Below are 13,503 nucleotides of genomic sequence, written 5' to 3' on the forward strand. Positions count from 1 at the left end.
AAAATCCAGATTTAGTTTTGTTTTTCTTCCATGAACCTCAAAGCTAAAATTTCTACAAAACAAGAGTAATGCTCCTCTGGTTTATTTTCCATTATTTGGTATTTTCTTTTTGGTATTTTACATTATAATTGTATAGCAAAGAATAGGAACAACAAAAACAAAGTGAGCACTAGAAATGAGTAAATAATTTATTATTAATAATGTATTAAATGAATAAGGCAAGAAAAATATATAAGAGGAAGTTGATTTAGGAAGAAACCTTAGTTGATTCAGTGGGTAATTGCAATTAAAAATAAAATTAAATTCAACTTCTTAACACAGAAGACCATGTCAAAATCAGTTTGTCAGTAGAATGATTTTTTAAAAGAAGTAATTAAAATGTATGAAACAGAACCATCATATTAAGCAAAAACATTGTATAAAAATTTGAAGCATGTATGAAAATGGCCACATGAAAAACGAATAGCAAAGAATAAAAAGTGTATTGCAGTATGCAAAAACTGTTTGAATTTAATAGGTGTCTTAAAAGAAAAGAAAGATTGTAAAGCAAATGATCAGAAAAGTTCATAAATTCCAGCAGGTGAGTTTTAGAGTAGTAATTAGCGAACATAAGAGGGATGCCTTAGAGTAAATAGCCAAAGGCATGCAAACAATATAGACAACTTTTAAGATGTCAGGTGTAGTAAGCTGGGAGAGAATTAGTGAGTCTTGAGCTGCAGTTAGTGAGGACAAGGATGTGGCAGAGATTCTAAACTGTTTCTTTGCATTTGTGTTTTTCCGAGGAGGGACAGAGAAAGACAGGCGTATCTAGGAAGGCACCCATCCCGGGTAACCATTTTAAATAATTGTGTGAGAAATGTAAGAGGATGTTGTTGAAAAATTGTTGTTGAAAGGAGTCAGTGGATTATGTGTTTCTTTAATTTTCAGCTTTTAACAAGAGCTGGTAACGAAAGAGTGTCAGAAATTGTGTTTATCACTTAAACATGTACTAGAAAACCTTGTAAATTAGAGATCAGTGAGGTGCCTCAGCATAGGACATACATTTGTAATTTAGGGGTTTTAGGAACAAGGTAGCTGGCATCTGACCAGGAAAGTAATACAGAAAGATTGTCAATCTATTAGAATTTTGATAGAGTGAGAGAGAATTAATCAATAAGAGTGTATTTGAACTGTCAAAAAAACCCCTTTAGCACAGCTTCTGTGTAGTAGAAGAAGCTCCTAAAGTAATCAAGTGTTGTCATAGGGCAAAGCATTACCAGACTTTGTGCCTAAGAGGAAAAAGTCATAAGGATAAATGGAACATTTCAGCAGAAGCAGAGTTCCCCAAGCATCTATGCGGAAATCCATGGAGTTAAAAACCCATTAATTCTCTAGAAACAGCGACCAGAAAAAGGGGGAAATGTTTGCAGATGACATGAAGGGGTTTGGGTCCTTCGAGTCTCGAGTAGCACATACCCCCTGATGTGCAGTGAAGCGTGGGCAAACCTCGTCTGCTTCCGAGGTACCTGGCTCTGGAATGCAGAGCTGCAGAGCCACGTCAGCACACCGGGATAGCTGAGGAACCCACTCCCTGGAGCTGTGCCCTTAGGCAGTGGCTCCAAAGGATAACTGGTAGCTCTACCTGGAGCTTTCATGGTGCCATGGGAGTGTGTCTGCTCTGGGATTCCTGCACTGTGTTCCAATGGGTGCATTCAGTGTGCAGAGCCTTAGAAAAGATAAATGAAGAAGGTGATGTATATTATCATGAGAAATTGGAATTCATTCTGAGAAAAAAGACCATGGAATATTTCCCTGAGAAGTTTCCCACAATGTACAAAGCCAGCAAGAAGGAAATAAAATACCAGGTTGTAAAAAGGAATTGAATTGAAAATGCACTAAAAAAGTGCTACAAAACCCCTACACAGATCATGTCACTATGTTCCTCCAGACAGTCTATTCATTCCACAGAAACACATGGCATAACAGCAACAATACTGAAAATAACTCTCTGCAAAGTCATATCAAAAGCTTAGTACTAATTAATGTAGACAGGCTGCTATAGGGGTGTGAAGTGAAGGAGGCTGCATGAGAACTGAGAAGGTAAATTGCATGCTTTTGTTTGCTGGGCTCAATGACAGGAGAGCAGCAAGGCAGCAAAACAACTGAAGGGCAACAGGGTCATGAACTGATCAGATCATGCACATTTGATAAAATGATACCAATTTGACAAAAATTGCAGTAACCTGTTGAACTTGTGCAGCATGATTGAAACTGAAGGCTTAATATAGTGGGCATTTGGGTATTTGGTTCTTTGTGGTTGGAGGTTTAGATCATTGCTTGCAGAACTGAAAACAGCAGCTATATTGCAAATTGTAATGTAGAAAAGTACACAAATCCTCATACCTGACAGAGTTTCTTTTTGTTCCATCATCAAATTTTCACCTTGCTGGTCTAAGCCATTGGACTTACTCATAGACCAATTTCCACATAAACATGCATATTCTACGTATTATTCTGAGCAAAATATACTGTAAGTAGATTGCTATATATTTAATATATTTTGAAGAATATATTTTTTAATATAAGTTTTATGTAATTAATATGAGTACAAGTTATAAAATTGTGATGGGATCAGTAAACTGTAGGGTTTTTGAAAATAAGTTTCTCATAGAGTGACTCCAGGATTCTCCCAACTCACATATTCTTCTTACTGTGTAACTAACACTTACTACTTCTTATTCATCCACGTGGTTTGAACACTGCCTTTCTGCAGACAGTTAAGAGATTTTCATAATGACTTGAATGTTCATAGAACATGAAAGAGATTCTGAACTTGCCTGGAGACAATAAAATAAGTGAAATAACACTGGTGAGGAAAATAAAATGCAGCTTTTAGAGAATTCCTATGTTTTTAATTCTAACCATTTCTAGCTAAGTTTTCATTCAATGTTGGTTTTATTAGCCATTATTTTTATAAATAATATTACTGTAGTTACCAAAACCCCTAATCCAAGATTCAAACTCTGTTGGACCATATTCTGTAGGATATTTAACAGAGACTGCCATCACAATGAATACCTGATCAATCTGATTCTGCTCTATTTCTAATACTTTGAACCAGGTCCTGAGTTGGTAGCAGTGGAAACAGCACCATTAAATCTGCCTCAGGAGTATTTTGCCCTATAATTGATAAGAAATAGCTTTCATTTTTTAAAATATAATTTTGGTTCATTTTAGATAGGTAATAATTTTGTAATGCTTTAGAACTTTCCTGAAGTTTCATACTGACATTAGTGATAGAATAATTTTTCTTCCTATTAAAAGGTTAGGATATTTTCAATATACAAAACTGCCATAAACCCTTAACTTTCTATGTAGAAATGCTTATTTTGCTCTAAAAAAATTACTTTGGCAATGCTTAATCTACTTTGAAAGCAGATTAAAATAAACTACATAAGGGCACAATTTCCTGCATGAAATAACAGTGTTTACACAAGGAGACATTCTGGAATAATAACTGTGTTCTAAAGTAGCCCCCTAGTTAGCTCTGCAACATTTTCTACACACGCTCAAGCATTTTCATCCTCACTGATGAAACGGTATCATTATCACAGCAATTATTGCCAACACCATCAACATATTTTATGTATGAATCAGGATTTTATCATGTTAGGTAGGACATAGAGGATAAAAAAGCTGATCTCTTACCCAAAGAGCTGGTGTCTAAGCAAGGTGAATTGGAAAGGGGGAAAAAAATTCCTTTCTCTGGACATTTTGATTTGTGTGTTCTAAACATCATCCCTTTGATAGATGCACATAGTTCTGGGTTGCATAGTCAGAGGATTTGGATGAGACTTGTTAGTATCATCCAAAGAAATTAAATGTAAGTTTGGCCTCATTCCATGCCTGTGCTTCTTTGGCTGGATCACCACTGACTCGCTCTGCAGCAGAGGTACTCTGGAGGTCTGAACACAATTTGGTCCGAGCACAAGTCCCTGTGTTTCTGTGAAAGTACACATGAAATCTGATGGTTTCGTTCTACAGAGTATTTGTCACCTGCTCAATTTGATCTATCCAAGTCGAGTTGGTTTACAAAGGAAATTAAAAAGTTTTCAAAACCCTTTTCACTGTTGAATGTTTCAGAATTGGACCATTAATTAATTTTAAATAATCTACCACAGAGCTAACACAAAGCACAGTTTAACTTACAGTCATTATCCATCTCCCTGAATTAGATTGGAATAAATGACCTAGAGGAGAACAACGTTCATGTATTTACACCAGGACAAGAAGTGCCTCACAATCCTTTGATTATTTTTCAAAGGATTAAAAAAAGTGCATGTAAATATTTATTGTGTATTTTGATCTAGTTAGGATCATAAAGGCCCAATTCTGTATGCCAGGATTTGTAACACAACACTTTCTCCTGATGTTTAACATAAATATTTGAAAAGATGTTTTTAGCAAGAATTCTTTATTGTCTTGAAACAACTTTCAAAAAAAAAAAGAGAAAGAAATTACACTTTGGTACACTCAATATGACAGAAGAAGAACTTTCTTTAGTTTTTTATTTGATTAACTACATCTCATTCCTGGAAATTATTTGGGTAGTTTTATCACAGATGTGATAGACATAATAGTATTCCGTTTATGTAAACATCAATAACGGCTATTTTGAATGGGACACTTGAATAATTTTTGAAAATGAGGCCTGTCTGCATTTTTGCTTTTAAAATTAGTCTACGTGATTTCTAATACAAATCAGGTATAAATTTGTGAGCTGTCTGATCCCTTCATTAATATTTTTTAATTCAATTTAATTCAATTTTTTAATTCAATTTTCACTTGAAGTGAAAAGTCGCAGAAGTAAAACCAAATAAATTAGCACAAATAAATTGCATGTACATATTACAGTTCTTGGTCTAAGAAGAAAATATTGTAATGCTGGATTTAAAAAATTTATACTGAAACAAAATGTTTATTGGCATGAATAAACAAGTTATATGTGCACACTCAAAGAGTTGTTCCTTTGTCAATAGTACAGTTTTGTGCTCAAAAAGAATGTTAAACTATGTGGATATCCTGCCACAGAGAAACTCCTGACTTACATTCAGGGATTTATCCCTAGGACAGGATACAGCTCTGATTTCTGCACAGATGAGAATTACTTTGCACGTGCAAAATTTCTTAGCAGAAATGGAGAATGAGTTGAAAGGCCATCATCCAATAATGCTAAGAAACCTAATGGGAAACCTTTTATTTTCTATTAAGTCTAGTAGAACATCCCCTTTTTTGCTGTATTTGAAATGCTGAGATTTATTTGCTTATACCTCGTTTGCCACTTCAGATACATCATCTCTGTTAGGTAAATAAATCTTACAATAAACCTCCTACACCTGAAATAAAACTTAAATGTGTGCTAATTAAAATATAATTGAGGGAGAGCAAGACTGTGATGTATTTTTATGCATAATAGTAGGTTCTTTATGATCTCGAATAAACCGCTTCTTATGATTCAACTGTTCAGTGTTTATTGCATAACTTCTGAAAGGTATTTTTATCTTACATTCACGACTGGTTTGCATTCTTCTTGGGAATGTATTCTTCTTGGGAATGTATTTTTCTTCCAGCTTCTGCTCAAGGGGAAGAACACTTACAGGGCATTATTGCAGCAATAGAAAGGAAATGTATAGTTCAGAAAGCCAAATTAGAAAGGAATTTATAAATATGCAAAGATAACTGGGCTTTAGCCCAACAAAACCTATACATTACATTATTTTAATCAATTTTTATGGAAGTAGTGAATATAAGAAAGGGAAATAAGCATTCTTCTTTTAGTTTTAAAGCACAGGTGATAGCTCTTAAATACTATTTGCTTCAATCTGTTTCTTTAACTGCGGTCTTGGGCAGAATTAACAGTACCCAGGACTGTACAAAATACTGATTAAAAATTGTGCCTGTCTTTAGGTTTACATAATATCTTCTATCTTAGATGACGCTAGAGCTCTTCCCAGCTACAGTGCAAGAAAATAATTGAAAAAGTTTAAAAATTTAGTAATTTTTATTTGAAAGAAAATGATACTTTAAGTCAGTCTTAAAAATAGGTATTTCAACTACTTCTTTTCCTCTAATAGCTGTAAAAGTCTGTATTTGCCAGTTCTGACTGGAATGCATAGAAGTCCTGTGTATCTTAGCTAGCTCAGGCTGGTGCTATATTTATTCATTTAGGTCAATTTTGAGAGTGCTTATGTGTGCTGTGCATATACCATCTGTGGAGATTTTTCTTTTTAAATTATGGGACACCGTTTTCTGTGTTCCTACCAGTGGAGTACGAAGAAGACCGAAAAACCCAGCAGAAAGATTGCTTGAAACTTTACAGTAATTTTTAAAATTACTGTGCTACGCTGGTTTAAAATTCCAGAACACCTCTTGTCCTATAAATTTAAATCCTATGACAGAAGTAATTTAGCCACTTAGGGTCATGAGTCTCCCTGGGAAGCATGGAGACGTTTGCAGTTAAAATTTTCAAAGGCACTAAAGTTATTTATTTTTGATAGGCAAATTCTATTCATTATAAATAAATGGTGTTCTTCAATGTACAAGCCTCCTTATTGTGACAGTCAGGAGCTGGAGAATTGAATGTGTGCCTGCTCTTGGGTCCGTGCACAGCGAAGTCCTTTCCTCTCTGCGTGCCTCTGCCCAAGGAACTCCTTGGCCTGCAGAGCAGAGGCAATTATACTTGCTTTGGGTCTTTTGCTGTACACAATAACTGTGATTTTCCACAGTCATTTCCACTGCTTTAATTTTAGAGAGTTTCCTTTCCTTTTTCTTACTTTTTCTTGCCTTGACCTAAGTAGGAAAAATAGGGAGAGCCATTTAAAGAATGCAACAAATAGCCAGTAAGAGAGGGAAGTGCATCAGTTTATCATGTTTGGACAAGCACGCTGTAGGGATCTGTGTTGCTGTTTATCTGGCAAGCCTGTAAACAGCTCTATTTGTGTGCATTAACCACTGAGAATCTTCATTTCCGAGCTAGGGATGTGATTACTGCTGCTGGGAAGTAGCTGTGAATATGCTTGTTTTAGAAATACAGTATGGCGAGGTCAGAAAAGTGAAAAATTAGGTATTGGGTACCTTTTTGGAGAGGAAATAGGAGGTACAATTAAAATATAATTTTTAACTTCAATACCTAACAAAAAATACAGGGGACACGGAGAAGCAAATTTTCAGAACTTGGTTCCTAAATTCTGCCTGAAAATCTCATGCTTGTATGAGTTGCAAGAGTAAATCTGCATTTCTTGCATACCCATGAACCTATTTCATATGTGTAAATGGTGTTATTTTACATGGAATTTTTACAGGTCATCAGAAGTAATGTGGATTAGAAAGGAAAAATAAAGGATGCAGAGTAGATTCCCCTAAGAAGTACAGGAATGACAGACTCCTGTTTTTGCAAGTGAGCTGAGTCTTCTGACTTTATCTTTTCACCTTCAGCATCTCGGCTGCATTCAGCCCTGGAAAAAGATCCATTATGAAACTGCTTGAACGCAACCTTTCTTTATTCATAAGGAATTTTATAGATGCTGATATTGTGAATTCATCTTTTGTCAGAGTAAAATTCTGTCACTTTGTGACTTTTTTAGTTGACTGTTTGGGCTTTAATTTAACATCCATCTATGCTCAATTGGAATTTAGATGACAATTGAATGGAGCTGCACACAGCTGCGCATATTGATACTGAGATCTGAAAAAGTTCTACCTTACAAAGGAGATGCAGTAATAACTTTTTTTCTGCTCTACTTGAGATAAAGGACTGTGTGCTTTGTGCTCCCACTATTTTTTATAAGGTACTCTAATGAACTAAATTGAATCCTTTCCACCACTGGAATGTCATGGTCTGTACTCTCACACTCTCTGGCCTGCCTTTAGCCTGTGTCAACCAGCTTTTTTCCCTAACAAGTCTGGGGCGTGGTGCCACTCCTGAAAGCAGATTGAATATGTTCTCATGCTGTGCCCCTGTATATTGCTTGATATGGCTGAGAAATTTTAATAATGTGGATATAAATCGTTCCATTCTGGTAGTCTTAAGTGACAAAGAATGGTGATGGGCAAGCTTCATTTATGGATAGAAACAAGCCAATATGCATTTTTGAAAAAGAGAAGTTTTAAAAGTCTCGTGAGAAGCCTTTGATACACTTAACGCCTGTTATCTTGCTAAACTGGGAAAGCCTCCCTGAAATCAGTGTGTGCTGCTCATGACAAGCAGTGTGCTTTAGAAACAGAAAATAAAACATTCAGAAAAAGAGTGGGAACATATCTGTCAGGTCCTAATGCCAGCTAATCCCTGCTAGGAGAGAGGAGTGTTGGAAAAAACATCATGGCAAAGATAAATTGGATAGAAATTTAGTGTGATGCTGATGCAATGCTGTAATGCATGTTACCTCATGTAAGAACAAGTAAATTTAATTATTTCAGGCCAAATCCTGCATGAATAATTTAGACACATCTGAAGGCCACCAAATGGTGATCTACATGTCTGCTTCTCCCTTGAATCTATAGGGAACTGAGGCACTTATGAGCAATTTAGGAGGAATGGTTCATATCCCTCCTCTTCTCCCCAGGGCACTGAAAATTTTAAGTTGCACTGTAGCTGGCCTTTAGTGTATTCTGCATTGGTTAGCCCTCAAACTGAAATGTTCATTTTCAGGCTTGTCAGCTTAAAGAAATGTGTACTGCAGATTTTGTAAGAATGCAATAAAGATGGTGAATTGAAAAAAAAAAAAAAAGAACAAAAACAAATAGACTAAAAAGAAAAGAAGATTGAGGAGAAGAAATTACTGTTGCATATAAACACACAAGCAATTTTTATAAAATAATAAAGAAAGGAATAAAATATTGGTTTTACTAAGGATAATACCAAAATCATTAGCTTATAGTGAATTGTAAAAAATGTGAATTTGGCACTAGATCGTGTATGCAATTAAAATAAGTTGTTGATGGAGAATTTGGAAATATTCTTGGGGAATATGCTCTGTGCTGTAAGTTTGACATACATCAGGAGTAATTTGGGAGTTTTTTATTAGGTCAACCCAGTACATAATTATAAGAACTCTTGCAAAATTAAATATTCCATGGTTCTGTGACTTCAATAGTGATGTCATGTATTATCTTTAGTGTTTTCAGGTAGATAATATGGTTATAATAGTACAGAAAGACAAAGAAGCTTTATTCCCATTGCAACTTGTGGAAAAATGGTCTTTTAGTATTTTACAGTACATTATAGAATATAGCCTAGTACTTTCTGTGCTGAGTTGTAGTAACTAAAAAGCATTGTTTCGTTAGTAAATAATCAGAACCAGAGATAAATCAAATCTGACATCTGCTATGCTGCTGGGCTGTTGCTGGGAGTGGAAAAGAAAATTCTCTGCATTTAGAACAGAAAATCAAATGCACATAAAAGTATCTTGTGAGCAACAGAACATTGATGACAAAATCCAGGGCTTGATTCAAAAGACAATCCTTCTTAGTCATGTGCTTGATGTAAAGCACATGTTGATTAAGGTCACTGCTTAAATGAACTGGGACTTGGGTAGTTGTTCTTAAGAACTGAAAAGCTTTTTTGTTTGTTTGTTTTCTGGAGGATTAGCTAAGTCCAGGTGGCATATAAATCTCAGAGCTCCCAATAGTACCAGAGAAACATTATTTCAGTGGCTGTCATGATGTGTCAGCATTTGTATCAGGCATGTCACTTGCCATATGAAAATAGTTGCATGTTCTAAACATCGAAAATACCTAAATACCTTTTAAGTATGTATTTTCCAATCTCAAAAAAAAAAAGCTAAAAGAAGTGGCAATATGTGTAAGTCAGCAATTTGGTCAATACTCTTTTTCAAAAAATAATGATAATCTTTTGTTGGTCAAGAACATGATGTTCACATTTGAAAAGTGGCAGTTTTGTACTTAAGTGCAAAGGATGAACCTCTTGCCCCTTTTTCCTGGAGTATGTAACAGTGCTTGTCAGGTTTACTGCATTATGGTCAGTGCAGTAGCCAGCACTGTCAAATTTTGGCATGGTCGGGAATCCTTCTTTCTTGAACTGATTCAAATGAATATAGACATGGAAATGTATGCACTTAATGAAAGGAGGAAGAAAAGCACAATATATGTGGTTATATAGTTTTCTTTATATAAAAGACAGGGGTTTTTTGCATAATCATGTTTGTTCCAGAAGGAAAGATTTTAATGGTTTGTGGAGATTATTTACTTAGTCAAAATCAAGCCTGTTTCCAGAAAAGTTTCAGCACAGCAATACAAACTTTTGCATTTTGGCCTACTCTTAATTTATTCATAGCCTGAAGACCTGGTGCTCACAATTGATTTTCTTGTCTCACATGAAATCTGGGTAATTGTACCCATCAGTCCAAATGCTGTTGGTTTATTTTAGAAACAATATTTTTATCTTGGGTTTTGCAGATGGCAGAAGGAACATTTCAGCCATACTGAATGCCATATCATTATTAGGGGCAAATTCTACCCTGGGGCAACTGACAGGTTCACATGCATGAGCTTCTCCTGCCTTCCCTGTCGTGTCACAAGCCAGAATTCAACAGGCAGAATATGGTCTCATTCTCACCTAACAGCTTTAAGTGGCCCTCAGGATTCTTCAGACACACTCATAAAGCACACAAACAGTGATCACCAAAGCCAACAGACTCACTGACATTAGAGGAGAGTCTATCTTATTTAATTATTTATCAATATTTTCAATTACAAAAGTAAGTATGCTCCATCTTCCTTTTTTTTTTTTTTCTTTTCCCCCAACTATCTGATATAATGCAGAGTTAAAAACCCACATTAATTGTGTAAAATGAAACATGGGCATCTGGAGTGCAAGGTGTTTTATCCAAGAGTTCTCTACTGAATGTACAGACTTGAAGAACAAAATCTCTTCACTAAAGCCTTGAAAGAAAAGAAAAAATGTTCCCCTTAAACTAACTCATGAGGAAAAGATATATTAGTAAAGTGCTATTTTTATGTTTGTGTTCCAAAGTTTATTGGACTGGATAAGACACTCTCTTTTTATTATGCCATTAATGGAATATTCATAAAAGATTATTAGCAATGCTTTAGCAAACTTCTGTAAGTAATAGATCATTTTTAAAAGAAAAAAAAAGACTTTATGGATTGCAAAATATACTGAATTGACACCTGCAGTGACTGGAATGCTTTTTTATCCACAGAACATGGGTGGCAGCAGAGTAATCCCCATCCTACATCCCCCAGCCCCAGCCCCAGCCGTGTGTCTCACCCTTTACCTGGATGCACCACTACGAAGGGTGAGGGAGCTCCCGTTCACTTGTTGACCTCTTTCCAAAAAAATATAGTTGCTGATATCTGAACTTGAGCTCCAAGTTAAGTGGAACAGCCCGGTTATTTCATACAGAATGCATTCTACCACTGCTGAGGTCTCTGTCTCTATTTGCTTGGGCTGAGTTGGAGCAGGGGTGCTGAATTTGCAGCCTGGTTGGTTGATCACTAGCATTATCCACTACTGGCTCTGGTGAAGCTACTGGGACATAGTGAAGAGCCATGTTTCATCTACTAAAGTTAACATGTAGACTGTAAGGCAGACCATCAAAATATAAGGACAGTCAAAATTAACAATGTAAATTTAAATCCAACCTTGCCGTAATGCATATGAGGTAATTAGCTCCTTTTAAAATTATTGTTCACTGCAAGTGAGGCCAGAATAGCTGGGCTGTTTCTGAGTGAAATGCAGGAAGTCACAGCCTCCTCTGTTCCTTCATCATTTGCTGTGCTCTGTGGGGAATGCTCCATCTGGGTGGCATGGTGAGGCATGCAGTTTGTACAGGGGACCCGCAAGAGAAGACAGTGAGTGGAGTGCTTGCATCAAAGCCCATATGTGAAAGCCTATGTGAAGGCAAATATTGCTTGGATATTGTCTGAACTTAAAGAACCTAGGTCTGAAACAAGATAAGAGTTTACATACTGGCTTTACCCCTGTTCTCCTGTTGCATAAGTTTTTTGATTTAAAAGAAAAGCATTTAGGTCATCTTTCTCCTAAGTGGAGGGGGATCAGGAGTATATCTGCAACAGCAACAGCATGCCTGGTATTTGATACTCTTTGGAAATTTTATCATCTAGCAGTTCCTTTGGATCTTTAGGCTGTTGGCACTTCTGGAGGGACTCAGCAGTTGTGTAAAGAGCAGAAGTAATGCTGCAGGTGTTTATGGAGCTATTAAATATAGTCCAGAGGGAAAGTGACAATAGTTATAAAACGTATAGCATGTGTTTTCTTTTTCTGCTTGTGTTGCCAGCTGTGGAGGGAAGCACTGGGCCCTTCCTCTGTCCCTGTTAGATTAGCTACCACTGCTAAGCTGGAGCAGAATTTAATTGTGAGAGTTTGAAGGTGTTCCAAGCACAGACAATCCCTTCTAGGCTTTGCCAAAAGAGGAGATACTCCTGCCTGTACTCATAAAGTAGTAATCCAACACCAAGTTTGGATGCAACAGGATGGTTTGCAACAGGGTGAAAGGAAGATTTATTAAAGAAACAAGAACTTTACAGTATTTTCAGTTTGTTTCTGATCCATGAGCTAGGAATAATCACTGCATAATTTACTCTCTCTTTCCTGTTTCTTATGTTAGTGTTTTTCATTTCTTTTTCTGTTCAACTACCACTAATGTCTTTTTATGTCTTCTCTTATCAGTCTACACAGAACTAGCTTGCTGTGGATGGGAGGCTTGTTAGGGTGTATTGAGCAACAAATGAATCTTAATATATTTTTGCCAGGTCTTATTTTATTTTATTTATTGTATTTTATTGTATTTTATTCCATATAAATTTTATGCATTAAGTGCTCTTACTGTAACACTCAAAATCTTTGTTGTTTAGGGAAGGATCAATAGTCAGTACACCATAAATCCTGTACCCTAAGAATTTTAATTGCAATGCGTGACAATCTTTAATCATCTTGTTCACCTCAAATAATATTAGAATATATGTACAATTAGTATAATTACATTGTCAGAATTACGAAATTGCTTATTAATAAAGCCTTTTTTTGACTACCCATACTCACACAGCCATGAAGCTTCCCTGCATACTAGTTTGAGAGTTTGAAACAGGTGATAAAATAGGGATGAAAGAGAGAGCTGTGATCTCAGTGGAGATATTAGGCACCAGAAATGATGGTGTTCTTGTTCCAGCTCTTACACTGACTCTGATACTTCCATTTCTATAGCACTTGCCATCTCTGGATCTCAAAGTGGATTATAAAGAATAGTGATTTAAACCTTCCTGCACCTCTAGGAGATAGGTAAGCAATATTATTCCCATTTTACAGATGGAGAAATTGTGATACAGAGAGGCTTACTGTTTCTTATTTAAAAGTTTATTTATGAACACACATGCATGCACACACACAGAACTCAAAGCAGATGTCAGAACTTCTGTTGCTCTCTTTTTTAAGTTGAGTCCATCCTCCTTTCCATTTAACCTCTC

General features: G+C 36.0%; 1 protein-coding gene across 2 annotated transcripts in view; it reads left to right on the forward strand.

Moving 5' to 3' along the window:
* Positions 1 to 13,278, forward strand: part of PCDH10 (protocadherin 10) — a gene marked incomplete at both ends in the record, with an annotated part of 29,391 nt that extends 16,113 nt beyond the window's left edge. The window contains 2 exons of one of the 2 annotated variants that reach the window (XM_082281382.1): positions 11,220 to 11,315; positions 13,244 to 13,278. In XM_082281382.1, coding sequence (XP_082137508.1) covers positions 11,220 to 11,315; positions 13,244 to 13,278 — 131 coding nt within the window. The remainder of the gene's footprint in view (positions 1 to 11,219; positions 11,316 to 13,243) is intronic. The other variant, XM_082281383.1, reaches the window with a different exon arrangement.
* Between the last annotated feature and the right edge of the window lie 225 nt (positions 13,279 to 13,503).

The sequence above is a fragment of the Coloeus monedula genome (genome assembly GCF_965178545.1).
Source record: "Coloeus monedula genome assembly, chromosome: 5".
In the NCBI taxonomy this organism is placed as follows: Eukaryota; Metazoa; Chordata; class Aves; order Passeriformes; family Corvidae; genus Coloeus; species Coloeus monedula.